The sequence below is a fragment of the Alternaria metachromatica genome (genome assembly GCF_023757995.1).
Source record: "Alternaria metachromatica strain BMP 0045 chromosome Unknown scaffold_7, whole genome shotgun sequence".
Taxonomy (NCBI): domain Eukaryota; kingdom Fungi; phylum Ascomycota; class Dothideomycetes; order Pleosporales; family Pleosporaceae; genus Alternaria; species Alternaria metachromatica.
Genome location: NW_026055498.1, coordinates 1,325,280 through 1,352,459, shown reverse-complemented (window position 1 = coordinate 1,352,459; position 27,180 = coordinate 1,325,280). Strand labels below are relative to the sequence as shown.

At 55.4% G+C, this 27,180-nt stretch overlaps 9 protein-coding genes across 9 annotated transcripts; 6 read left to right on the top strand and 3 right to left on the bottom strand.

Annotated features, from left to right (window-relative positions):
* Positions 1-2,363: 2,363 nt before the first annotated feature.
* J4E83_004432 (uncharacterized protein) lies at positions 2,364-3,831 on the bottom strand (the record flags this gene model as incomplete). The annotated part of the gene is made up of 2 exons (XM_049331361.1): positions 2,364-3,659; positions 3,826-3,831. 2 exons carry the CDS (start codon positions 3,829-3,831, stop codon positions 2,364-2,366), a joined length of 1,302 nt encoding a protein of 433 aa, XP_049189907.1.
* A 965-nt stretch (positions 3,832-4,796) lies between these two features.
* On the bottom strand, positions 4,797-6,419 carry GLN1 (glutamate--ammonia ligase; the record flags this gene model as incomplete). Its single annotated transcript, XM_049331360.1, has 4 exons — positions 4,797-5,819; positions 6,187-6,279; positions 6,333-6,365; positions 6,417-6,419. The coding sequence occupies 4 exons, from the start codon at positions 6,417-6,419 to the stop codon at positions 4,797-4,799; spliced, it is 1,152 nt and encodes a 383-aa protein (XP_049189906.1).
* A 4,141-nt stretch (positions 6,420-10,560) lies between these two features.
* Positions 10,561-11,066, top strand: J4E83_004430 (uncharacterized protein; the record flags this gene model as incomplete). Its single annotated transcript, XM_049331359.1, has 2 exons — positions 10,561-10,565; positions 10,619-11,066. 2 exons carry the CDS (start codon positions 10,561-10,563, stop codon positions 11,064-11,066), a joined length of 453 nt encoding a protein of 150 aa, XP_049189905.1.
* A 1,250-nt stretch (positions 11,067-12,316) lies between these two features.
* J4E83_004429 (uncharacterized protein) lies at positions 12,317-15,247 on the top strand (the record flags this gene model as incomplete). The annotated part of the gene is made up of 2 exons (XM_049331358.1): positions 12,317-12,324; positions 12,349-15,247. The coding sequence occupies 2 exons, from the start codon at positions 12,317-12,319 to the stop codon at positions 15,245-15,247; spliced, it is 2,907 nt and encodes a 968-aa protein (XP_049189904.1).
* Positions 15,248-15,375: 128 nt separating this feature from the next.
* J4E83_004428 (uncharacterized protein) lies at positions 15,376-16,242 on the top strand (the record flags this gene model as incomplete). Its single annotated transcript, XM_049331357.1, has 2 exons — positions 15,376-15,382; positions 15,407-16,242. The coding sequence occupies 2 exons, from the start codon at positions 15,376-15,378 to the stop codon at positions 16,240-16,242; spliced, it is 843 nt and encodes a 280-aa protein (XP_049189903.1).
* Positions 16,243-20,511: 4,269 nt separating this feature from the next.
* On the top strand, positions 20,512-20,821 carry J4E83_004427 (uncharacterized protein; the record flags this gene model as incomplete). The annotated part of the gene is made up of 3 exons (XM_049331356.1): positions 20,512-20,530; positions 20,577-20,728; positions 20,774-20,821. 3 exons carry the CDS (start codon positions 20,512-20,514, stop codon positions 20,819-20,821), a joined length of 219 nt encoding a protein of 72 aa, XP_049189902.1.
* A 76-nt stretch (positions 20,822-20,897) lies between these two features.
* J4E83_004426 (uncharacterized protein) lies at positions 20,898-21,139 on the bottom strand (the record flags this gene model as incomplete). Its single annotated transcript, XM_049331355.1, has 2 exons — positions 20,898-21,084; positions 21,132-21,139. The coding sequence occupies 2 exons, from the start codon at positions 21,137-21,139 to the stop codon at positions 20,898-20,900; spliced, it is 195 nt and encodes a 64-aa protein (XP_049189901.1).
* A 1,111-nt stretch (positions 21,140-22,250) lies between these two features.
* J4E83_004425 (uncharacterized protein) lies at positions 22,251-22,669 on the top strand (the record flags this gene model as incomplete). Its single annotated transcript, XM_049331354.1, has 2 exons — positions 22,251-22,256; positions 22,337-22,669. 2 exons carry the CDS (start codon positions 22,251-22,253, stop codon positions 22,667-22,669), a joined length of 339 nt encoding a protein of 112 aa, XP_049189900.1.
* Positions 22,670-22,984: 315 nt separating this feature from the next.
* J4E83_004424 (uncharacterized protein) lies at positions 22,985-25,045 on the top strand (the record flags this gene model as incomplete). The annotated part of the gene is made up of 1 exon (XM_049331353.1): positions 22,985-25,045. One exon carries the CDS (start codon positions 22,985-22,987, stop codon positions 25,043-25,045), a length of 2,061 nt encoding a protein of 686 aa, XP_049189899.1.
* Between the last annotated feature and the right edge of the window lie 2,135 nt (positions 25,046-27,180).

Below are 27,180 nucleotides of genomic sequence, written 5' to 3'. Positions count from 1 at the left end.
TCCTCCCTCCGCCTTTCCATCAAACCTGGAACCTCCACCTCGGATGCCGATCCCCCATCTTAACATCCTCCACACTATCATGAAACCCGCCCGTCTGCGGCCTCTCCACCAACACCCTCTCTTTCTCCGCATTCTCCCTCTGCAGCAACACCCACAACGCACCCACAACCACGAGATTCAAACACAAATACCCCAGCGCAAAACTATGCCCAAGCACATACCTCGGCCCAGAGTTCGCGCGATACAACTGCGTCCCCAGCACCGCCCCCAAATTCCCAATACTGATCTGCATGGCATTAGCCGTTGCGCGCTTGGTCTGCCCACTAACGTTGATGGCGGGCCAGCAGAGGACCAAGGCGACGGAAGGGTAGATGCCGATGGCTGCGAAAAAGGTTCCCACGTAAGACACGCCTGGTCGTGCTTTGGGATCTGTGTTGGCGAGGAGGATGATGTACCCGATGATTGCGACGGTGGAGGTGGTGAGGATGAAGAGGGCGCGGCGGGCGTAGCGCTCGGAGAGGATGGCCCAGAAGATTGTGAAGAGGGTTGCGACGGCGTAGGGGGGGATGGTCAGGAGTTGGGATTGGGCGGATGTGTAGCCCATGTCGCGGATGATTGTTGGCTTGGGGGGTGTTAGAGTGGTGTGCGCGTTTTGGGAGTTTGTTGGCTTACTAGGAAGAGGGATAGAGTGTATAGTGGTAGACTCATGGTGTGGAAGGCAAAGGCGTAGAGCCAGATTTTGATGTCTTTTGCAGCAAGCAATACTTCCGCCCATGAGAATGCTTCATCGTTCGTTGCGTCGCTATCGGCTTTGAGACGCGCTTGCACGAACGCTCTTTTTTCTTTGCTGAGCCAGCTGACGGTGGCGGGGTAGTTTGAGATGAACCAGTACGCGATGATTCCGATGATGATGGTGAGCAGACCTTCCTATGTTGCTGTTAGAGACGAATTCATGAGCAGGTTGGTGAGCGTACCAAGATGAAGATCCATCGCCATCCGGCGTAGCCCCCCACGTTACGCATATGCGCAATACCATACGCTAAGATCTGTACTCGTCAGCTTATCTCTCTTCTGCACAAGAAAGTTAACATACACCACCAAAAGCCCCCGCAAGACTCGCGCAGCTAAAAAACAACGAAATGCGATACTGTCGCTCATTGCGCTTATACCACATACTCAAATAATACACCACACCAGGAAACAGCCCCGACTCGGCCATTCCCAGACTACAGATAATTAGCCGGTGTCGCACTTTCATTGTCTTCTCCAGATTACTCTACTCACAAAAACCGCACCGCAAAAAACCCCGACAAATTCTGCGTAACGCCCATCAGCGTAGCCACAACACCCCACACCACTGTCAGCGTAGGCAACCAGAACTTCGGCGTCGTGCGTTTGAGCACGATGTTGCAGGGTATTTCGAAGAGGACGTAGCCGATGAAGTAGAGTGTTAGGCCGGTGAGGTATTGGTTGCCTGTCATGCCGAGGTCGGTTGTGAGGCCTTCGATACGTGCGTTGGCGACTGGGCTATTTGTCAGTATATTTTCATCAGAGGTGGGAAGGATGGAGTTTGTACCATTGCTGCGATCGAGAAAGCTGAGCAGATACAGGATTGACACCGCGGGCAGGAGTCTTAGATCCAACGTTCTGAGTAACTTCTTTTCGTTGATGCTGCCAGGGACGATTTCTACATCGCTCGCGGAAGAGGTGGATGCAGCGGGTGCATCATTCTTCTCCGATGCCATCGTCGCGTTCGCGCTGGTTCTCACGCGGAGGTGTCGAGACGTGAATTATCCATCCAACAACGCCCGGGCACAAAGGTCTACTTATCAACCGCACCACCCTCGCGTTCCTCGTAGCTCGCAATGATGCAAGAACGTGGGTCAATCAGCTCAAGCCGCGGCAGCGTCATAACCCAGAACCCATCGCAGCACCCCCAAGCACGACCGCAAACGCTCATTGGAGCGCATGGCAACCCGCTTCCAATGCGAGATTTGCTGCGTTCTGACAGGGCGATCGTCCTCGGGGCTGCTGCATGGAACGGTGGCATGTTGCAAGGGCTTATGAGTTTGGGGTTGTACACGAAATCGAGAGGTGGTATGTCGTGATTGCACTAGCCGCTTGGGGGATAGACCCGGGTGGACCACGTTGTTATTTGCTAGACAAGATACGTGACGATAGGGCAGGTAGATGGCTGGGGTTTTACTTGCTGGGTCTTTGGTGGAGGACTTCGGTTTCACCGTTTTGTGGGTCAGCGCTATTATCTTTTGACGTGATGTGCTTTGGACCGATGTTCGCAGGAGAGCGGGGGGACGATTGGTATTACCTGAGCAGGTGGTTTGCTCGATAAGTCCACTAATGCGCTACCGTTTCCCTTTTCCCCCAATAATCCCAATACCCCTAATGAAGAAAACAACAACAGCCGTAGACGCAACACTCATACCAAAGTTAAACCAAGCCGTCGTCCTAATACCCACCTTGAGCGCATTATCCCAAGGCACCGTCTTATGTCCTTCACCACCAATCTGATCCACACTTAACCCCTTCTCCCTAGCCACAACAGCCGTCTGAACCGCCGTCGCAATCGCCAACCCAACCGCCCTCCCAATCTGCCCCACAGCCGTAATAAGCGCTCCTCCCAGCGACGCATCCTCCGCCGGCAGCGTCTTCGCCACAAACAACGTGAGAACAGGGAAAATGGTATCCGCACCCGAGACACACAGTACCATAGCCGGGAAGCCATATGCCCAGTAGGTTGTGTGGACAGGAATGGGAATTGCGAAAAGTAAGGAGGATATACTCACACAAATAGTACTAAAAGTGAGTATATAATCGCCCGGCACACGAGACAGAATCTGCCCCGTAATCGTAGCCACCAGAATCCCCGTGATGCCGTTCGGTAGAAAGCGCAGCGTGGTTTGGATAACGGAAAGGCCTTGGTAGTCCTGGAACCAGTAGGTGGCGAAGATGAGGTAGTTGTTGAAGGACGAGAAGAACAGCGCCATGAGCACATTGGCAGCAGTGAACTTGCCGTTCTTGAAGATGCTCATTTTCATCAAGGGCCGCCTTTCTGTCTTGTGCTCGAGGTAGTGCTGCCAAAAGCCGAATGCGGCGATGATGATTAGTGAGAGCACGATGAGGACTGGTACCCACGGCGTACTCCAGCCCACGACATTGCCTTCGGAAAGCGCAAATACGAGAATGACGAGACCGATGGTGATGAGCGATCCGCCGATCCAATCCACCGTGTTGCGCAAGACGGGTTCAGGCCCCAACGGCGGAATCGGGATAACGAAGTAACTCGCAACCGTAGAGATCCCCGCAATAATCCCAAACAACCAGAACACCCACTGCCAATCGAGATACTCGCCCACGACACCACCAAAGATGTTACCCAACACGCCGCCGAGTGGAGCTCCGGCGCCAAAACAGCCAAAAGCGATGTCTTTGGTCTTTCCGGGTGGGAAGGTAGAAGCGAGGATGCCGAGAGCGGTTGGTGCCATGGCGGCGGCAGCGAGACCCTGGAGACCGCGGAAGATGTCGAAGCCGATTTCGTTGGGGATGAAGGGCGTTATTATTGATGTGAGTGTGAAGGCTGCGGAGCCCCAGAGGAAGATCATTCGTCGGCCGTAGACGTCTGCTAGACGGCCCCATAGTAGCTGAGTGAGCGGGTTAGGAGAGGGTAGATATATGAGAGAGATTCAGAAGACATACCAGGAAGCAACCAAACGTCAAGTTGTACGCAGAGATAATCCACTGCTGACGACTAACCGGAATATCCAATTCTTCCCCAATGGTAGGTAAAATAATGACTGAGGCTTGAACCGCCATGGTCTATCACAAATTAGTCAGTCTTCTTCCTCTCTTCCCCAACAAGATTGGTTGGCATACTCACGCTCAAAAACGGCGCCGCAGCAATCGTCGTAACAAGCGCCACACATCGTGCTTTCGAAAACGGCAAGCGTTCAGAAGCCGATGTATCCACAGCCACAAGCCCATGCTCTTTCTCTGCATCATCCGCCATCTGGTGTGTCGCGGTGACCACCCGTTCCAGATCCGTGACGCCTTCCACAGGCTCAGGAGCTTTCTCTTCGCGCTTCGACATCTTCAGCACACACTACAAAAGATTTCATATGACAGTCGGCTGTCTCCGCCATACTTCCAGTGGGGTAGCGCATCTTTATGAATGTTTGAAATCTGGGGGAAAGAATATGCCGAAGAGCTCGCTTGCCGACCGCCACGAATGCGCCTTCTGCTAGCTCGGCTAAGGGTTTATCCCGGGGTGTGCAGGTGGAAAAGGTAGGCACAGTATGACAACAAGCTCTTGTTGTATGACGAATGGCAGTGTGATGCGGAAAAGGAATCCTGATCTGCTGAAGCACTCGTATAAAGATGTTCTACGTGGTGGTAGTGTAGCGGGAGGAATGGTCTTACATTCCACCAATCGCAGCGGGCTTATATCAGCAGGGACTAATCGTAGATGTTCGGCTGTCGGTATAGTAGTAGCTGCGTGTCAACGAGCGCAAGGGAGATCGGCGGCATGCGACACTAGATAATCAAGATCAAGATGAGAAGTCAAGACAGTGGACATAAATTCATTGCTCGTGCTATTACGTTCCAGTTCCATTCCAAGTCGTCAAGCAACCTCAATCGATGTATGCAAGAGGGAGAAACGCGACCGAACCACTGTTGCCCAAGAGCCAGCCATCAAAAGAAGGCGGCGGCGACATCATCATCAAACAAATAGTCTAAGCGCGAAAGGGGGTATGAAGAAGAGGGAGCAAAGGAAGACTTGTTTATGGCTTGTGGATGTCAATGACCATCTCGGTCTCGACAGTTTCCGCCTTCTTGGCGAACCTGGCGACATCGGCGCCCTCGACCTTGCCGTACATGGTCTCGGCGATTATGCCGGTGATCTGGTATGGGTCACCGTTGGAGGCCGGGCGGCGGTCCTCGAAGTAGCCCTTGCCCTCGGCTGCGACGGCGCGGGGGATACGGACGGAGGAGCCGCGGTTGGCGACGCCCCAGGTGAACTTGTCGTAGGAGGCGGTCTCGTGCTTGCCGGTCATGCGGAGCTGGTTGTCTGAGCCGTAGACGGCCATGTGCTCGGCTTGGCGGGTGGACAGCTTCTCCATGGCCGCCTCGATGGCCTTCATGCCGTTGTCGCCACGAGTCTCGTTGGTGGAGACGTTGGTGTGCAGACCGGCACCGTTCCAGTCACCGGGGATGGGCTTGGGCGCAAAAGTAACCTTGGCACCGAACTCCTCAGCAACGCGGTGGAGAAGGAAGCGCGACATCCACAGCTGGTCACCGAGCGAGATGTCGGGGCAGGGACCGACTTGGTACTCCCACTGGGCGGGCATGACCTCGGCGTTGGTGCCGGAGATGGCAATCTCGGCGTACATGCAGGCCTTGTAGTGAGCCTCGACAATGTCACGGCAGAAGACCTTGCCGGTACCGACACCGCAGTAGTAGGGGCCCTGGGGGGCGGGGAAGCCGTTCTTGGGCCATCCGTAGGGCCAGCCAAATTCGTCGAGAAGGGTGTACTCCTGCTCCAGACCGAACCAGAAGCCGTGCTCCTTGTGCTTCTCGAAGATGATGGCGGCGTCGTGACGGAAGTTGTAGGCGTTGGGCGAGCCATCCGACATGTACGTCTCGCACATGACCAGGACGTTGTCGCCCAGACGGAAGGGGTCGGGGTAGTATGCAACGGGGCGGAGGTAGACATCCGAGTTGTCGCCGGGCGCCTGGCCCGTCGACGAACCGTCAAAGTTCCATTCTGGGAGGTCCTTGAGGCTCTCGACCTTTGACTTGAGCGTCTGCGTGCATGTCAGTATGAGCCTCGGGTAATCGGAATGAAGTCGGGTGGGATAAGGGAACGACGTCACTGCGGGCTGTGGCTGGTGGTGGGGTGCGATAAGAAGGAACGCCAAAACTTCCGGCAGAAGGAGCGATTGGCGCCATGTGCGTCACACATGCAGACCACCACGCTCGCGACTCCAGTCGTCGAAGGGCTTCTCCAGATTGTGTATCGTACGGTGCGTTGCAGCCAGTTGCTGCTCTCGGCTAGAAACCTCGAACCGCAGACTAGACCGATCCGCAGCCGTAGCGTGGTGCAAATGCCGCGGTATATCGCAGAGATCGTGGAGATCGGATTGAAGGATCGGAAAGCTGGAAAATGCTCACCTTTGACTTGGAGCGGATTCCGTTGGAACCGTCTATCCAGACGTACTCGGCCATGACGGCGCCCTTTTGGGGGAGGTCGAGGTACTTCTTGAGCTGCAATGCGCGTTAGAATGTGTTTGAATGTAGCACGCGAGCAGTAGACTTACGTTGGCCGCATTGGAAACAATCGTTGAGTTCGCCTAGAATATGGTCAGCAAGAGTCGCGTGTAGGGGCGGTCGGCAACACGTACCATGACTGTGGTTGTGTATGTGTGGTGGTGAGGGAATAGCAAGTAACTCTTGACTGCGACAAGACAAGGCAGTGGAGGGGTTATAAGAGGGGTCTCTGTGTGAAGTGGGGAGTTATGATGGGCAAGTAGATAAGGATAGCGGGCCTGGGGGTCTGTTATAAGGTAAGAATGCTGGATTGCTTTGACTGTCTCGGCCTGTGGCGGGGCTAGCCGTGCTCAGATACTACTTAGGCTGGCCGTAGCCAAGAGGCGTCGCCGAACTGTTTCCGTGGGATGAAGAAGCAATCAATGTCTCTAAACGCGCGACTTTACGCCGCATCCCAGCATGCCTTGCCCACTCTGCAATCTCTAGGCTTCCGCTAGCCACGGTTGTACCGTCTCTCTGGTGATATTGTGCCCAATCTCGCGTCGCCGGTTTCCAAGGCTTACCATAGGCCCACGCGGTCTTTGTCGCGCATCGTGATGTTGGCTGACGGGCGAACGCACAGACGCACAGCCTCACCAGCTTCCGAGTTTGAGCGATTTGACGCTGGGTAGCGTCGCTGTAAGGGCAGCTAATTTTATCCAGGTACTGCCGAATTGGTCATGCCCTTCGGCCTTGGCCCGTACCAACGACAGTTACGACACACCGCTCCACACGACTATTGCTTTGCGATGGCCGTTCGTATGCATCGTCAACTTGTGCCCAACACGAGCTGCGCAACCCTGAATACCCAGACCCTGTGCGTCCACGTCTCGCGACACCTGCATGCCCAGCTCGCTGTAGTGCATAACCGTCGCGCTGGGCAGGGCGCGCCGTTGCCCGGGGTTGACATCGGGGGGCGATAAGGCCGGTTCGGGCCAATGGCTGCAGTTGCAGTTAGTCCTGCCTCGTCATGGCAGCATCACGCAAACCGCTCAACGTCGTTTCTTGTAGTCAGCATCCGAGACTCTAATAGCCTTCCGACCGGTGTGTCCGTTTTATTGTCTGGGACCAGAGGACGTGCATTATTCTAGAAGAGCGCTGGAAGTCTCTGTCGCTGGTGTCGTCTCGACTTCGATGGTACGGCTGGAAGATTCCCATCTCAACCCCACAGGTTTCCTGGCCCGCCGGCGACACAGCGCGCACGCGGCACATTCGAGTTGCACGAATTGCCGTCATCCAAATGATAATCCCTCTCCAACCCCACGATTGTGATTAATCCAGCGCGTTCGAGACATCCCGACAAAGGTAAAAAAGCCGCACAGCGACGTCGGCTCAACATTATCGTGCGTCGACGTTGGGCTTAGCGGGGTTGCGGGCGAGCCGTCGATCCGCTAGCACTGCATGCCCCCTGGCACCAGAGATAAGGGACATGGGCGAATTTCCATGTTACGTTAGCCTATCGAGTAACGCCGCCGGCCGTTGCGCCCTGGATGACATGCTGCCCGCCAGCGACACAACAACAGCTTTTCACAATGTCAATATCTCACAAGTAGCACCGTCTGCGCAAACGTCACATCACAGTTCACAAATAGCCTGACGTTTGACGTGAAGATCAGGAACCGTGCATGTGGCGGTGTCGTCTCCGCTTTAGGCAAGGCTGGAGGCCCGCTCGTGTGCTGGAGCGTGGTCGAGAATGCTTGTATTTCCCCAGATGATAGCTTGCGCTGATCCAGGGAGCCTCATCTGCATGGTTCACGCCAGGCAGCCAGTCAGCCAGTGGAGTGGTGGTGCTGAGCATGGACAGTGCTCACACGTGCGGCCTATACCAACCGGAGACGCAACACCACCAGACATTGCGACTCGTTCGCGAGACGATATCTAGCTGCGCTGGGAGATATGGAGGCCAATCTTCAGACGTCACAACGTCGATCCGTTCCCACCAACGCAGCCATCGGCGAACGGTGTCTCTGCCACATGGCATTGGTCTCTGGGCTGCGTCGCTGCGATACCCGGTGTGCGCACAGAAGCAATGTGTGGCACGACCCCTCTGGTGCGGTCCGGGACGATTGATGACCTGCAGCGCGATATGGGTGTGGTGGGGTGGCAGCAACGGGTGTACCTGCAGCAGCACAGGCTACGCTGGACGAAGCGCTCGGAACGATACGGGGGAAGATTTTGGCCATGGCCGACCTCCGGGAAGCTAGGCCTCCGGAAATGGCGCCAGTAGCATGGTGTTGGAAAATCCGGGGTAGATGTTGGCGTCGCTGCCGGATGGGGGTCGATGATGCTATAGGTTATGCGCACTGATCTCGCGTTAGTACAACTCCACCCGCTCTCAGCCCTGGAGTCAATGGCGCAATTAGCTTCTCCGGATCACTCCCTCTGAGCTCCCGAACATGCTGGAGAAGTGGTTGTCAGCGATTCATGGTCCACTGTATCAACACCGGCCAATCATGGTGAATGCCAATGACGCATTGACGAAGTAGCAGTTGCGACGCCAAACGTCGGGTTGAACAAGGGATTGCGAGCAGACGGTTCCGCAATATTGTCTCTGTCGCTGCACAATGAAGGAGCCTCACGTAGTGTTTGCGTGTTTGTGTACTGGCAATATGGTCTTGTCTGCGAAAGGTCAGTGTTCGTCCAATCACTCCCGTCGGCACCTCCAGGGCTTCGAATTGGTCGCTCACATAAGACGTTCCCATCATACAGCGGTACATGTGTTATATCGAACACGTCTATCATCGGTCCTGCTGCCATTGGGGTCGTGATAGGTTTGTAGGTGAGCCATGTTGTCGGTCTCGGTTCGTCGACGGACACGCCTTGGCATGTACCTATGCCGAGGACATGGGATCGATTAACAGCAGCGAGTTTTGTTCCGACTGTAGGTACCGCCTCGCGAGTGGGACAACATGGCGGCCATTCGCTCACATCGAGGTGATGCTGCGCGAGAGGATGAAGGAGAGGACAGAGTAAGAGAAGGAAGACTGGAGTATGTCGTGGGGCCACGTGCTACCACAATCTGTTGTTTACCTGAGTGGTTTGTTCCAAAGTGGGCAGTAGAATGGGTATGTTCCTACTCCGCTCCTTTTTGTAGCGACAAACGAGAACGCGATGTCGTTCCTTCCGCTTCAGATTTCTCAGCGCCTTGGTGAGCATGGGGCAGCACAATTCGGCGTTCGCTTAAGACGGTACAACTGAACAGTCCCCACTACAGGTCGAGCTGTGTTCTTTGGAACAGAGGTACTTACCGTCCCACACTGGTGCAGGAGACCTTGGCTGGTGTCGCCAGCATCCCATCGCCATCACCGAACAGACTGCGAAAGGTGGAAGCACGAAACATCCTTGAAACGCGACGAAATCGAAAGAGCAGGGAGCGAACACTCGAGAAGAGAAGATTTAATCATGTTGTACGGTCATGTCGTGAAGTTGGGGCATGATGAGGGGAGGAAGCTTGGGCTGCAGCCGTGGCCAATGAGCGATTGCGATGGGGTAACAGCAACCACGATGCTCCTGCCTTGCGCGTTTCTCGCGTCTAGCTTGTGTTTGGGGACTGTGTAACAGTGTGGTGTTGATGAGATATTCGCGTAATCGCAGTGCTTATTCAAGTCCCAGAATGTGCGGCTGTCCGCAAATCGGCATGCGCGGCTTAGAAAGGTGAAGTAAAGCGAGAAGCTATGAGCCTGGTGCAACAGCAGGATGTTTAGCTAGCTAGGCTCATAGAAGTCCAGTACTTGCTGTGGAAGACTGTGCCAACAAAAGATGGGATGACTGGATTACGTACTTAATAGCGAATACATGCACTCAAGCTTAAAGTCTACTCAAGAAAAAGTTCCTCTAAATGAGGAATATGTCAGAAGAAGGTGAACGCGGAGGATCTGCGGTTGCCCGATACGGACATGAAGGCAGGCACGCTTTACCCTCCCACTTCGCGCACGACATGCTTCTAGCTACATCACTCTCACTATCTTCTCTCTTGACAACACAGTCACCTCGAATCTGAGCGGTGCAGTCACGACGGTGAGTACCGCACGACCTTCACTGAAGCAAAAACTGACGAACGACTTGATAGAGCCATGGCTGACAGCGACATTCACGACGATCACGAGGAGCCTGCCAATGCGCGACACCGCGCAGGACGTCACGAGATCTTAAAGCCGTTCATTCCCAGCAACGGTAATCTATACAAGCCCGATGGATGGCCTCTAGAGACCTTCGCGGAAAAAAGAACCCTTGCCGACCATGTCGTTCGAGAATATATAACCCTGCGCAAGCTCCGACCAAAGACTCATTCTAAAAGCCTTCTTGCTTCGCACGGGAAAGTACTCGATGGATTGGCGGCATATCTAGACGAGATCAAGAACATGGAGGCATCCGAACGATCCGTGGGAACCATGACGGAAGAGACGGATCAAGAGAAGGGGATGTCGCCGCTGCCCCATCTTCCTACTGAACCTGAACTACCCCCACGATCACAAAGCGTTACCTCACCGCTAGACGAACTCGAATCTCCACGCATCCAGGCTTCCGGTCACATCGTCAAGCCCCCCAGCGCCTCAAACAAGAGTTTCTCCGCCCCTCCAAGTTCTATTGTGAGGGTCTCAAATTCCAATGCCAAGACCGGTCAGGCACAGTCAGGCAATGCATGCGCAGAGCAGGCGAAGAAGCGATCGAGTGGCCGCAGCTTGAAACGTGTGTTGAAGGGTGCGATGAAAAAGATTGGACTCCGCCGTGATGCAAGCAGGTAGACTACAAGACGAACTCGTGGAAGCCCGCCTCGCTTAGGGGAATGCATCGAGGAGGACTGGAAGGGTTAACTGAGTAGTTAGTAGTAAATTCACGAAGCAGAGCTGATATACCAGACAGACTCCGCATTACTTGCTGCCTATTCTGTCAATTGCTTCATAAAGGATTAGGATGTCCAACAATGTAGACGCCAACTTTGAATGTATCCTAGGCAACGAACGTAGGAAGCGGCGTGGTTCTGCTAATTAAATTGAGAAAGTAGCTGCACGCCTTGTGGTGGCTTTAAAATCCGCCGCTGACGCAGAGTGTGGCGGAGAAGCTAGTCGCGGCTGCCCTAAAAGGTGTTTTTGTAGATGTGACTACATCCTCACGATCTGCACTCTCAGAACGGCGACGCCTTCCATACTAGCCCAGCCTATACAAACTGCAGTATGCCGAACGGCCTCTCGAACCGTGGTTGTCCAGCTCCAGCTCAGCCCAGCCCCTGAGATTAGCGAAAGGATGCGCTGACTCGTCGCGAACCACGTCGGCGGGACGCGTGACCCTGGGTGGTCGGCAATACAGCCCTGGAGGTGTCTGTCGCAGACGTGTCTTGTGTGACGGTCTCGCGCCGAAAACACGGCGACTTTGTTTCGCAGCACGATAATATCCGTCCCGGGGATGCAGGGTGGCTGTTGGGCAAAAAGAAAAGCTGCAGGTACGGCGAGCGTGGTGCGCGGAACAGAGACGTGGTCCTGGTCCCATGGTGCGACGACTCCACCTTGACTGGCCACATTTTGGTAGACAGCTACTAGACATGTACTGCAATATGTAGAGCGGCTTTACGCCGGCGTGGCACAAAGCCTGTCTTAGACTCTCTTGCTGTGGAGGGCGAGAAGCCACTTGGGACTACGGGCAAAGCAGCTAGGCCAGGGCACATTGCAGGAGACTACCGTCCAGGATCGCCGCTGGGATGTCTCTCACAAGCCGTGACAACCCCGATTCTGGTCTGATACTCTTTTGCTCGCCCAATCTCCCATCTGCCGTTTGCCCGTGCTTTTGCCCGTTCTCTTGTTGCTTGAGTGTCGAATTCATGATAGCAATACCGTAACTTTGTGGTAGTAGTAGCGTGGAGCGCTGTACTTTTCTTCGTGCGCATCGGCTGCAGCGCATATTACTCTGCCTAATCGATATCCCCGTTTCCCGACGTGCATGCTCGACCTCCTGCGCCATGCATCGACACGCCCTGTCCGAGACGACTGGCATGGCGGGAATGGCCTCGTCGCGCTCGTCGCGGAGCCACAGCTTCAGCAGCGACAAGACGCCCTCGCTGGCCAGCTCCGTCACCTTCCAGATGCCCACGACGGTGCGGCCTGCGCCGGCCTACATTGCGGCATCTGTCGCCTCGCAGACGGTTACCGACCACCACAATGCCCAGCTGCGCGACCAGGACGCCGACACAGACGAGCTGCAGAACGCCATCTTCTCGGAACAGGCATTGGCCCTCCTCAATGCCTTCCTCGACCACCTGCTCTTCGCTTTCCTCTCTAGTGCGCGCTCGCCCGCCCTGACGGCCATCCGCCCCGCCGTGTCCGACGTGCTCAAGCCGCGACTGGCCCGCGATGCCATTGAGGCGGCCGACGAGGAGCTGCAGGGTCTGCTGGCCGGCGAGGACGACGACGAGCTCTCCACAGCGCAACTTAGGGCTGCCGAGCGGTGGGACGTGGAGAAGGTGTGGAAGCGCACCCGCCTGCGCATCATGGTCTACACCCGCCTGGGCGAGCTCGAGGACGAGGACGAGGAGCGCTATGTCCAGCAGGAGCGCGGCCTCAGCATGGACGACGACGAGGACGACGAGGCTGGGCTGGTCGCCTGGGCCTCTGCCATCTTCCTCACCTCGGTCATCGAGTACGTGGCCGAGCAATTACTACTGGTCGCCGGCTCGGCGGCCTTTTCGCGCATGGCCGCGCGGATGAAGAAGCTGGCCCAGCAGAACGACGACCACGAGCAGCAGCTCATCGAGCGTCTGATCATCGAAGAGCCCGACGTGGAGAAGATTGCCCTCAACTCGGCCCTCGGCAGGCTCTGGCGGACGTGGAGGAAACGCGTGCGGTCGCCCATCACGCCCATGTCCCCGCGAGGTGTCCAGCAAACCCCAAGCTACTCGAGCCTGCACCACCGCAAAGCCAGTCGCGAGACCATCAACACCCTACACAGCGAGCATGAGCCCCTGCCCGAACACCCCCCGACCGAGACCGACATCGCCGCCAACATACCCCTCCCCATCGGCGACAACGACGTCAACGAGATCGAGGTGCCTGGCCTGGCGCCCACATATGAAGACGGGGCGGAGGGCTCAGGCATGCAGACGCCCGTTCAGCGTCCGCAGCGGCCGTCCAGTGTGCTTTTGCTGTCTTCACTGGTGGAGTCCTCCATCAAGAGCAACAGGCCCCGTCCCCTGTCCATGCCGCTGCGTCAGGCACCACAATTCACCATGCCCCCACAAGCTGAGGAAGAGGATACCCCCCTACAAGCAACAGAGGAGACTGCACAAGATACTGAGTATCAACAAGACGAGTCGTCCGAGGAAGATGCCTCCATGGTGGCATTCGCAGCGGCCACTGGCATGGGCTTCCGAAGGAGCGCAGTTGGGCCGTCGCAGGAACCAGAGCATCAAGCTGAGAAGGTCGAGGAGACAGAGAAGGCTGAGCAGGCAGATGAGACGCACGAGGCGACCCCCGAAAGCCCGCCCCAGGTCATGCGGTCCAAGAGAATGTCAATCGAACGACCCGGCCCTCCAGGACTGATCCGCACGTTCTCAACCCGCAGCTCGAGCCTCAAATCGCCCGTTGGAACCCCCTTGGCAACACCAAAAGCCCCTGTCCACTCCGAAGGGCGATCCTATCTCGACGACGAGCCATCAGACGACGAGCCAGAGCAGCATCGTGCCATTGGCGTCGCGCGAACATCGGACAGCGTTATACGGTCAGCCTCAAACTCCCCATCAGATTCGCCCCATGAGCGGAGGAGGCCGGGCAGTGGAGGCTACATTGAGGTGCCACCTCGAGACTTCACGCCAACGTCGCTTACATACAGCAACACCCCCTCGCCTGATAGCAAGCCCAACGTGCCAGACCGTTCCGTGGCACGTAAAGAGGTCAACAGAAGGTCTTTCACTGGCGCCGAGTTGGTTCCAGGCCCCGCCGCATACGAAGGTCCCACCAGCGCACCGAGGAGACAGGATCTAGCCCGTTCAGCATCGCGTGGTTCGTCACTACCAGCGTTGCAGGAAGTCGAGAGCAATACTCCACAGCACAAAAGGAAGACGCCGTCGATTCACACGAGCCGGAGCGTGCGTACCTCGGACAGTCCCAGGCGAAGTCCTACGTCTGCGACTGACACGTCCGAGCGACGAGCGACGAACCGCCTATCTACGGACGATTCGGCTCGTTCTCCGCATGTGGCCGATAAATCCTCTTCGGACAACTCTTCGCTGAAGCGCGGTACATCGACCTCATCCTCTCTTCGGAAGCAGGGCGCTTATCCCGTCGTCTCAAGCGGACGGGAGTCTATTGGAAGCCACCGCTCCCGTGGACTGAGCGGCCGCATGTCTGAAGAAGACCGCGCCCGCGAATTCGACTCTTTGGTCAAAGGACAGGATACGGTAAAGTTTACATTAACCCCCGAAAGCGTGCGAACTGCTGATGTAAGTCGTGCTTGCTTCCCTGGATCACATGTGCTAATGATCTGTAGAAGGAATCCCCCATCGTCAAGAAGGCGGAACTACGCAGGCCCTCCGCATCTTCCGTCACTGTGTATCCCCGCGTCAATGCCGAAGACAAGTCGTTTGGCACTGCGAACCTGCCCAACACCACAGCACCGAGAGCAAAGGGACCTACCGCCGCCAATCACAAGCCTTCACCCAGTCGGAAGGTGGTTACCAGGCCGCTTGCGAGAGATCCGAAGATCGAGTCTGAGTCCATGCGTGACTTTGCTGACTTTATTCGGTCGACTGGTCCTTCTCCCGGACAAGAGAAGCCCGTGCAGCCCTTTGTCAACATCAGCGGGAACGGCCAAAAGTCGGGCAACCAGTCGACCTCGTCTCTCGGACGTAAGATGTCCATGTCGAAGCAGTCCAGCAGCGCCAACGGATCAGCGACGCGAGCTCGCCCAAACATGGAGCCTCGCAGTCCCGCAGGTCTAAGCACCGGCAACGGCGACCTCATCGACTTCATCCGCCAAGGACCCCCCGACGCAAATCACGGCCAACCAAGGATCCCGCGAAACGTAGCGCCCTTCCGTACAACCGTTGACTCCGACCAGTTCGAGACTATGCTCGGTGGCCACGGCAACGTCGAGTCAGCATACGGCTCCGCATCCTCAACCCTAGAATCAAAGGACAGCACGCAAACCATCAACTCCCGCACCGGCCTAATCCCTTCCCCCAGCGTCGTTCAGCCCGCGTATTCCAACCAACCTCAGCAACTCACCGGCAGCATGTCCGGCCCCGACGAACCACACATCATGCGCACGCGTCGCCGCGTCAAGGACCCCTACGCCATCGACCTCTCCGACGAAGACGACGACGACGAGGATGAAGATGAGGACCAGTTGACGGCTCTTCCGACGCCGACGAATCAACACCCGCCCCAGGTGCAGGTGCAAAGACACCAAGCGCCGGAGACTAAGCGACCGCAAGCCCCGCGTCAGGAGAGTCTGATGGATTTCTTAAACGGGATGGAGCCTCCGAGTACGAGTAAACCTCAGCCTTTTATGCTGAGTGAAGAGACGATCGCTGCTGCGCGTGCGCGTGCGGCCGCTTCGAGTAATCCATCGTTGTCATCCGCTACATCCACTCCGAGGAATAACTACGGTAACGGTAACAATCATAATAACAGCACTCCCGCCTTTGGTTCCATATCCTCCTCCAACAACTCCGCCTCCCACAACAAACCCAGACTCCAAGCCCGCGCCCCTGCTGTCGCTGATAATATCCGCGGTGGCGGCGGCGGCGGCGGCGGTGGTGGTAGTGGTTTTGGTGGAGGTGGATCAAGGACGGCAACGAGTGACCTCGCCGACTTTTTGAAAAATAGCGGGCCGCCGGAGATGCCGGAGCCTCGGCAGCAGGGAAGGAAGGAAGAGGAGAAGAAGAGTAAGAGGTTTTGGAGGAGGGGGAAGACTTATGGGGATTTGCCGTAGGTTTGAGGGGGTGGGAGGGGGTGATGAGGGATTTGGGGGAGTGAGGGGGAGGGATGGGATGGGGTGATGGTTGAGAGGTGGAGTGGTTTTGTGACTTTTTCTTCTTGGATACCCGGGTTTTGGTCTTGATGTTACTGTTGGTTTTTGGGGGTGTGGGATAGATGGTAGTAAGGCGGGCTTGGATGTCATGGTTGTGGTGGTGGTAGTTCTTTGATACAAGTCTGTGTGAGTGTGTGTGTAGGTGTGTGGATGTGTGTATTTGTTGGCCCAGCCCGCTCATATTGACTTGTAATGAATCATGGTTTTTATTTATGGAATGATAAATCTTAGTTCTCTCGTTATCAAACAGAAAGTTGAAGTTGAAGTAAGATGGGGGGTGGGATGTATGAGTACTGTGTTGTTTGAAGAGACGAGACGATGTTCAAGAAGGGAATCAGAGTTGGTAACGAAATGTCTGAGCACTCTATTGTTCAAGGATGCTCAACTCAACTCAACTCCAGAACGGACTCATACTATCCCCCTGGCTGGAGGTGCGTTGTTGGCCTGATGCCGATGCCGATGCCGATGCCGACGCTGCAGTCGTCCCAGTCGTCCCAGCACTGTTCGGTACACTTATCTTGTCAGCCAGCTTGATTTTCTAGAAAAGACAATGTAGGAGGGAACGAGAATAACAACGTACCTGACCTCTCTCAACCTCGCATCCGTAGCTGCTGTACCTGGAGTCCTCGAGTACAAATCTACGACGTAGCCTACGATCTGTATTTCTTTTCGGACGTAGGGACTCGCTTTGAGAGCCTGGATGTCTGTTCTGATAGTGTCTTCGGGAGCGGCTGCGAGATGTGTACAACCTTCCCAAACATTCAGACATTAGTCTCGAGCTTCGACTTCCACCGTTTCTCTCATCTGGTTGGGGATAAGAGGTAGACGTACCAGCATGTCCCATCACAATCACCAGTCCCAACGGCGTGGATTGATCAGCCCAATAGATGCTGTTGATAGCGTCTTGGGTAACACGCGCACCGTTTGTGGCGTGGACTGTGGCGTGCGTGGTGTTGAAGTGGTGGGATGGGTGGAGGAGGGCAGATGTACTGGATTCTGTGCAGCATACTAGTATCATTAGAGTATCATTAGCAGGCAGATTGTACACAATGCGACTTTCGACGGAGAAGGGTTAGGGTTATATGGCTGGGAGAAGGGGAAACATGGTTAGTTGGTTGTTTACTGACCGATGAAAAGGCCGCCGGAGGTCGACATGACTGCGGAGTGATGAAGTAGCAGGGCAGATACCGGGGTGTGTATTGAGTTGGAATGGTTGGGGAGATGAAGAAGAAGGAGAACAATGGAATTATATGTAGGTGGATGGGTCTTGGTATACAATGGCTATTGTCGTACTTTGAGTGATGATACCCTTGGTGACTCCTTCTCTTATATGGTATCGGATTATGCCAACCTTGGAACAGTCTGGTATCTCATGAACCATCCATCCGAAGTCTCCATCACCTATCGCCCACGCAAAGCATCCACGTAATCAGCACATAACCACAAAACACCGCCACTCCCCCTCTTACTCCCTTTCTCACCCTTTCTCGCCATCTACAGCTGACCAAGCAACCCATCTCACGTTGCCTCTTCCCTCTTCCTTCCTTTTCTTCGCCTCCCGCTCGTCCTTAGTTCGGTCGAGTTGATTACACATATCTTACTCTTACTCTCCCCCCATATCAACACATATCAACACGAGACAGGAAAAGGAAAGGCCAAGATGGCGTGCATGCATAGCTAGGTATATGCGCGTTCTAGACGTCCGCCACGTTAGCGCCAATGTAGGTATCTACGGATCGGAGATATGTATGCTAAACCAGTATGCTTAGTTCCTTCCTGAAGCAAGCGGCTTGTCCATGCGAGAAAACCGGTGGTCGATGCCGTAGTACAATTGTAGTCGGCGTGAATGGATGCATGGATGCATGGACGAACGGATGCATCAACGCCAGAACTGTCTGCTGTGTTTAGCAAGCAACTCAAATACTTACCCAGTAACATTTCAGTGTAAGTGTGATAACGCTCAACACCTACATCCTCCATCATCATCCCCAATCTCCATCCTAAGTCCCCTCGGCCCCGAACTCGGATATCGCATCGCAAAATGCACCCGCCCGTGTATCAACCCCAGCCTGCATGAAGCCACCGACCCTTACCAACCCCTACCAACCTACCCAACTCCGCCTAGTCAGGTACATGTGTATTTGTGTAAAATCGCATCATCACCTCAATCCCATTACCAACCCTTCCAAGCTTCCACTCCAAACTTCCATGCTGCATGGCGTCATACGCACCACTTCCCGCTTTCCCCAAACAGGAAAGGCACGATGCATGCAAGTGACGGAAACGGGATGGTGGGGTAAGCTGACGGGCTGATGAATAACACGGTGATGCTGTGACGTGTGTGTCGTAGAGTACTGCGCTGTGTGTGTGTTCGGGGGAGGGGGAGGTGGTTCGGACGAGGGATGGAGTGTAGATGGATATGCTGGGAGTGGGGGTTTCGTGGGTGGTTTGAGTATGCGGTTTGGAAGAGGTATCTCCTCACTCTCTATTCGCATTCGAAAGTATACAGCGACAACCAAACCCCTCGTATCAACACGGCCATGCCATTCCCACATTCCCATCTCCAGCACGTTCACTTCACAAAGAACAACAACATTCGCGTTCATGACCTCCAGAGACGAGCTGGGGGCATTAGCGGGTGAAATGCATGGCAAGGCAAGTAGCAAGGGTCCCAGTCCGTTAACGATGCGACGCCCCACTGCTGCGTGGCTGTGGCTTGCAGTATGCAGCTCATCGAACGGGTCTCCGCCGCTATTTCACGCATGCATACGGCGAATCTGTGGTGTTGTATTGTTGCAGTTGATGACTTTGCAGTGACAAATATGAGGGGAGCATGGGGAGGGGAGAAAAAAGGAATGGGAGGTTGGTATTGATTGTGGTATTGATTATGGTGGTTTGTAATTACTGATTAAGGCTATGGGGAATGTGATGGATGGTAGCCTTGTCTCTGATCTTTCTTTGGAGTGTTTCCTTCGCTATCCATCGGTGTTGTAGATAAATGCTGTCTTTGTATCTTCGCTGCGGGGTCTTGCGAAGGTTATGCGGTTTCTTGTTGGGTGGGATGTGGTTTTGGTTGCCGAGTACAACGAGGTCTGTATGCGACCCGATGGATACACAACCTCAAGCTGGAGCATAGAATGTCGTTCGTCATCTCGACCCGTCAAACGAAAACCTCTTGACAACCTTCATGGCAGCGCTTTATACTGCGGCGGCAGTGATCGCTCGCTCCCTTCTGCTGATAGGACTCGAAGCGGTATAGCGATAGTCGTAGAACTCGCCTCCGACTTTGGCTGATAGGGCGGCGGCGCCTCTCCATGCTCATCCAGTCCCTCGGTTTGGCGAAGGAGAACAGAGTTGGTGGCCCTGCATCGTCCGTGTAGGAGCCTCCGCGTACCAGGCCAGGCTCCGGCGTCTCTCGCTGGTGCTTGTTGCCCGCTCTGACGCCGGACGGTCAGATGACGGACTTTGCGGCGTCGGATGAGCCATGCTGCGACGAGGATGAGCCCCGCGAGCATGCCGAGGAGGAGGTAAAAGTACTTGTAGAAACTGGTGTTATTGCGTTCTTCTGGGGAGAGTTCGGCGTCGTCGTCGTTGCCACGGCGAAAGACGCTTGGTGCAGCCGCCGAGGGCGCTTCCGCAAGCAGACTGAAGTAGACCATTGTTCTCGGTGGAACTACAGTGAGTGTAGTGTGGGTATTGAGTGGAAATAGCGAAGCATTCGTAAGGTTGCCCCAGTGAAACTGTTGTACGAGGGACGAAGGTAGTGATTAGGGCATGGGCAAGGTAATATCAGAGAATGGGCTGTTCGCGGTTGTATCGCCTGCATTGCCCACATCGTTTGCTACTTCTTCAAGTAGCTGGTGAAGGAGGCGCGAAGGAGCCATCTTTGTGTGGCATCTCATACAGTGAAGAAATCGAAAAGGTCTGCAGCCTTCATCATGATAAGGCTGAACGCCCTGGAGCGTACAATAACGTTGGGTTATCAGCCTTGCATATCTCCATATTTGCAAGGTGGGAGTGCTGAAGTGATGCAGCGGAGGCATCGGAATGGCGTGCTGGGGCTTGCAGATGATGGCGCCAAGCAATCGCGTCAGTTGCGCGCTCGCACCCTGTTGTCCAGTCTTCTACTTAGCCCACCATCACCCCGCAACCTCGCATCCACTCTCCAACATGGTCAAAGCTATCAGAGGTATGTCACACCTCTCGCACCAGTCTTCGCGATACTGAATTTCCAGGCACGCTCGTCAAGTGCGACGCTTCCATCAAAGCCATGCTGGTGGACATTGACAGCAAGAACAACAATGAATACATCATCGAGGAGCTCGACGAGGAGCACATTCTGGTCAAGGAAACGAGGATCAATGAGCTCAAGGCCCGTTTGAATCAGGTGGGTGTCGTGTTCATATAGTGTGGTCACTACTGACAGTCACAGATGATGAGAGAACGCTTGAAGGAACCAGAGAGTTCGGACTCTGAGTAGACGTCTGGCTTATGGCTCAATGCTATCACGATAAACCTTATTCCCGCCTTTCTTCCCCGCTCCCGACCGCTCTTCCTTACATGCCCGCCTTCTGCGCCGCGCTCTCCTGGGAGCCCACCCACTTCGGCCTGTGGTCGACGTACAACTCGGCGTTCATCGTCATGTTGTCGAGGATCTTGGTGTCGTCAAGAGTTCCGACCTTGATGATGCGCTTGCCGGCAAAGGTGTCGCCCTGGCGCCACATGGTCGAGCCACAGTCACCGCTGCACAAGGTCAGAACAGCACTCGCTATACCGTAGCGAATACATACCAGAACATGGAGGTAACGTCGTTTCCACTGTCGCCCTTTACTGTGTGTGCCTTTGGCGTACCCTTGGTGACCTTGAAGCCCTCGTCCGAGTAGACGGCGTTGGTTGAGTAGGCGGATCCGGTGATCTTGCGGCAGTCAAGGCAGTGGCAGAGGATCTGGACACTCCATTAGCAACATCAGGAGAATTGTTAGGACACCACGCACGTTGCCTCCGCTCTCGCCCTGCACCTCGTAACGGACGTTACCGCAAAAGCATCCTCCAGCAGGCATCTTGATAAGTTGGTGGGGTGGGAAGTTGGTTGGTGGAGTTGTTTAAGCTGTGAAGGTTGAAAGAGCAAGTGTCGTGTTGGACTGCCTTCACCTCGGGCTTTATACTCGAGTTCCTACCCCGCTGTATCGATCGTCAACTTGGACAAGAAGCGCCCTACGCATCCAAGTTCCCCACCACTGGCCTAGCGCCGAGGCCTGATTCGGTTCAAGTCGCGAGGGTCTGCCGCCGACGCATGACGGGTAGAGGGAAGCCGTCCGCTTATGCTGCTTACGGTTGAGGGGCATGTTTGCTATCATTGGCAGTTCTGGGTCTGGCCATAGTTCTGGTCGGGTTATGATACTTTGCTTGGACGAGGGGCAATTCCAAATCAAACACTCTCACACCCAATGCGGACCGATTGACAATTAGGATATGTTTGCTTGAGCCGACGATGCCGATTATGCCGCACGGCTGTGGCGTGAGACCGGTGCTTACTGAGAATAATGTACCTTGTTTAATATTTATTCGAGAAAGATACACTGCGCATGTGTGCAAGCCACAGTTGACGGCTATGACGTTGACAGACGGTTTGCGGAGCGGGGTTTTCCCAATGCGGTTACGGCTAGTCGAAGCACGTGAATTCGAGTCAATTTGGCGTTTGCGCGCAACCCGACCTCTACCTGTGCACGCAGTGAACACTATGCGATGGACGACCTCGCGCTTTGATCAAATCGGGTCATTGACCGCCTCGACTCCACCCACAACTACCTCATCAGCATGGCCGGCAACGCACCCAATGTCTGGACGCAGATGAACTATGTCCCTCCCCGCGGCCAATGCAATCACAAGCCGTCTCTGCTCGCCGCCAAATGCCCGTGTTTACGGTTCATGTTGCATCCGCTGAAGGTAGGTCTGGATACCCCACGCCGCCGTTACACTAGCTAATCGATTCCAGTCGTCATCCTCATACGAATGCGACGGATGTGGCCACCACGCCTCCTTCCACACCATGGAGAACAAGACCGAAGACGAGATAAGGAAGCGCTGGGAGGTCGAGGCGAAGGAGCGCAACGAGCGAGAAGCGCAGCAGCCACGACCGAAGAAACGGGTCAGGGCGATTGAGTACAACAATGAGGAAGGGGTCGAGGACATCTTCAATGAGCTCTTGCTGCAAGAAGCTAGAACCAAGAAGGCTGCGCCCAAGAAGAAGACGGGGAGGGCTGCGGGGACTAGGGCAAAGGGAAAGATTAGTGAGATTCTTGAGGACGATGTGGTGGAGTTGGACTGAGTTGGAATACTGGAGATGGAGCTGGCGTTCAGCTTGTTGGGCTTCGGTCAGGCGTCGCGTTATGATACCCCGCGCATATATTCGTGCTTTACACATGGAAAAATAGTCAGTACTTTGGCAGCCTGCATTCCTAGAGTTGGGGGTGGTCGTCCTGCCCTGCATGGACGCCAAGGCCAAACCATCGCGGGCTTACCTTGGGCGCAACACCTTTCCTCCTCGCTTCATGAATATGTACGCAACAATATCCTGACACCCACCCCTCACTCAACTACATAATTAATTCACGCAGTGCCTTGCGCACTCACCAACGTCGTCATGGCCACGCCAACGCCCAAAGACAAAGAAACGCCCTCGCGACACCTCAATGCCTTCTCCTCGCCCGCCCCACGCAGCGTCCCTCCCTCCGGCAATATCAACATGATGTCGTACGACTCGCCCGCGGTGCTTAACATGCTCAACGACGTCGCGAGCTCGGGCATGGGAGGCGTGGGCATGGGCATCACCATGAGCGGGCTGGGCATGTCCAGCTTGGGCATGAGCGCAAGTGCCATGGGACGCGCCGACGAAGCAGAGCGAAGCCGCAGACTGCGCGAGATCATAGACATCATCGGCAAGAAGCCCGGACGCGTCAGCGAGCAGGGACTGCTGGCCCTGTGTAAGAAGATGGACATACCGTGCGAGAAGCACATGGACGAGGCAGGCACCTGGAGTCTTTTGATCGGAGACGAGGCCCTGTGCGACGTCACCTTCAAGAACGACGAGATCGTCAGCGTCAATCTCCAGACCGGCCTGGACGAATCGAGAGCCGACCTCAACTTCGGCGCGACGGGCTCTGAGATTCTCGTGCGCAGCTTGAAGCCTCTGCCCGGCCAGAGCAAGCTCAACGTCACGCTCGAGCGCTTCTCGGAGAGCTTGGAGAAGCTGCTGACGCTCGACAAGCTGGGGTCCCCGCAGAACGGCGGGGTCAGTTGCTACAATGCGATCGCGGGAGTCTACACGAGCCTTCGGAAGCTGTTTGAGCATGAAAAGAAGACGGAGCTCGCAAACAGGAAGCCTGACGAGCGGTTTAGAACATACAGGGCCGAGCGCGAAGTGCTGTGCAAGAAGAGCGGACGACCCAGGCTCAACGGCGGATCGTGTCTCGGTCTGAGCCTGGAGTACTGGATGGATGGACGCTTGCAGCTAGATGGGCCGACCGAGTCTGCCTCGTACCCGGAAGACCATCGCTGGAGTCGCAACAAGATGTATTCACTGACCATCGAATGCGAATCTTCGCCCTCCACCCTCTACACGCCCATCCGCATCTCCGACGACTGGATCAGCGACGCCGTTGAAAAGTCAGCCGACGCAGACGCAAATGTCTCCCTAGACAATATGCTGATGAACGCATCTTCGATAGACTGGCTCGACCCCAAGCCGACCTACCTCGAACCTCCCGAGCAGACCGACGATGCCATGAACCTCGACTCCGCAGCTGGACGCCTCCCAAACGTACGCTTCGTCGCCAAGTTCAACCCCCCTCTCGTCGTACCGCTCGCTGTGCACATGCAGCTATACCAGATCGTTGGCATTGAGCCTCGCACCGACGACTTCCGTCCTACCACATTCGCAGGCCTGGCTCTGAGGCCAGGCGAGGTAGATCCAGGCATGTCCAACACAACAGGCGACCGAACCCACGAGATACGCAGCTCGCGAAAGGTTCTAGTACTAGAGCAAGACGCTTCTGGACGCGATTTGGAAAGGCGACATGACATGAGTCTCTACATACCCAAGCTAGAATACAGCCGCACGCTAGAAAGCCTCCCCTTCAGCCATCCGAAGCAACTGGTTGAGATGCTGCCCGTGCTAAGACAGTACGCGCATGTCACATCACTCCTACGAGACTGCTTTTACCTCGCACCCGAAAAGCCCGTTCCGACCCATAAGCTCGGCCAGCAATCTACACCAAAAGCTGCACCGCAGACGTCCGCGCAGGGAGACCTGCCTCGTCTCCAACTCGACGTCACCCTAAGCTATAACCCGCCCACACCACGCTTCACCCTGCACGTCCCCCACCCTGAAGCCGTAACATCTTCACCCGACGTAGCAGACCTCATCTCCAACCTCCTCTCTACTACCTCCACCCCCGTCTCCACACCAATAACCTACAACGCACCCCTCGCCGTCACAATCGACATACACCCCAACGGCGAGCTGGTCGTCGTCGAGCAAAACATCCACGCGCACCACGACAGTCCTGGACAAGCACAAGCGCAACTAGAGCTCTTCGACAAAAGAACGAAGATTCTGGCTAGAGTACTAGATGCAGCGGACGATCTGGGCGTTTGGGCAGAGTGGTTGAGGAAGGAGGCGGTGAGGAGTAAAAAGAAGGATTAGGTGGACTTTCTGCGCGGACCAGAGGTTTATCAGAGTGAGGAGGAGATGGCAGACTGGCGGGCTTGGGCTAGGCAGAATGGCTGGGATGGGGTGAGGTGGCATGGAGGGGTGGAGGGGGAGATGGGACGGGACTTCTTGAGGCTGGGTGTTCGGGACGGATGGAGCTGGAGCACGTCCTACGCGGGACAAATGCGACACTTTTGAGAGGGGGCCTAAGGTATGTGACTTCAGATGCATAGGCTGTCAATGGGAATGGGAATGGTGTTATTAGATTATCCTCAGAACAGAAGGTTGGGATAGCATGGTTATCGTGCATAAGATGTGTTAGGACTGAACGTGCTGTGCTGAGTCTTTACCCGCGGAACTCATTCCGAAGACATAACTTCGCCTCGGCAACCACGTTTCCGTCTCAACACGGATACTCCAACGTCCTAGTTTCCATTTTTCGATTGGAGACATCCGGGACTAGCAACATAGCCTATCCTCACTAAACCCTGCTCAACCCCTACTCCACCGCCGTTGCCATCATGCCACCACCCACCTACAACCACTCCGCCCCCAACATCCACAACCTCCTCTCCTCACTCACCCCCCACAACATCCCCCACACCCTCGACCTCTCCACCCGCGAGGCCAAATCAAACACGCCCTGGTCCCCCGCGCCGCCCACCCACACACCCCTAGTAGTCTTCTTCCCCCAAACCACCCTCGAAACATCCATAGTGCTAAAAGCATGCAACGAGCGTCGTATAGCCGTGACGCCTTTTTCCGGTGGCACGAGCTTCGGTCAGGCGCTGGGGAATGTGAGGGGAGGGGTTTGTGTGAGTTTTGAGAAGATGAGGGGGATTGTCAAGGTGAATGAGGATGATATGGATGTTGTTGTGCAGCCGGGGGTGGGGTGGGTGGAGTTGGATGAAGCGTTGGAGGGGAGGGGGTTGTTTTTCCCTGTTGATCCTGCGCCGGGGGCGAGGATAGGTGGTATGGTATGTACGCGCTCGTTCAAACGTTAGCCAGCTATGGGTGTATTGTGTTTGGCTAACACCAAGCAAGATAGCAATGTCCTGCTCCGGAACAAACGCCTACAACTACGGCACCATGGCCGAAAACGTCATCTCCCTAACCCTTGTCCTCGCCTCCGGCGCCATCATTAAAACACACCACAGACCGCGGAAATCCTCTGCAGGCTACGATCTCACGCATCTCGTTATCGGATCTGAAGGTACACTTGCGCTCGTTACGGAAGCGGTGTTGCGTCTTGCGCCGATACCGCGGAATCTGCATGTTGGGCTTGCTACTTTCAAGACGTTCCAAGAAGGTGTCGATGTGGTTGTGAGCCTGCAGAAACTGGGTCATCGGCTTGAGGCGTTGGAGTTGGCGGATGGACCGCAGATGCGGTGTGTTAATGTTTCTGGGCTTGCGCCTGCACGTATGTGGGAAGAGGTGCCGACGCTGTTTTTTAAGATTGCGGGGCCGTCGGTGTATAGTGTGCGAGACCAGATCGCTGTCATGCAAAAGCTGTGTAGAACACACGGCGCATCGCATGTTGAAATCACGAATGAGGAGGAAGCGGTGGGTGTGATCTGGGGCGCACGGAAATGCATGGGCACAGCTCTCCTTGCTATGAAGAAGAAGGATACGGATCTTTTCTTACACAGCGATTGCGCGGTCCCTATTTCGAATCTCTCCCGCCTCGTCGCTGGAACTCAGGAACTCATCGCCAAAGCCTCAGCCATCTACTCATCAAACTGGTTTTGTGCCAACGTCGGACATATCGGGGATGGTAACGTGCACTCCAGCATCGTGTGCCCACAAGAGCATTACGACGCAGCGATGAGTGTAATCATGGATATCGCGAGGTTGGCGCTGAGCTTAGAAGGTACGGTCACGGGCGAGCATGGTGTTGGGATGAAGTTGAGGGATGCGTTGGAGGAGGAAGTGGGGAGCGAGGGTGTGGAGGTGATGAGGGGCGTTAAGAGAGCTTTGGATCCGAGGGGGATTTTGAATCCGGATAAGGTGTTTAGGCTGAAGGGGGATGGAGAGGGGGGTGAGTCTAAACTTTAGGTTTTTGGGATCGCTGGACGAGGGATGTGTGTTGTTCGAGACGAGATGTCTATCTATCATGTCAGACCTATGCA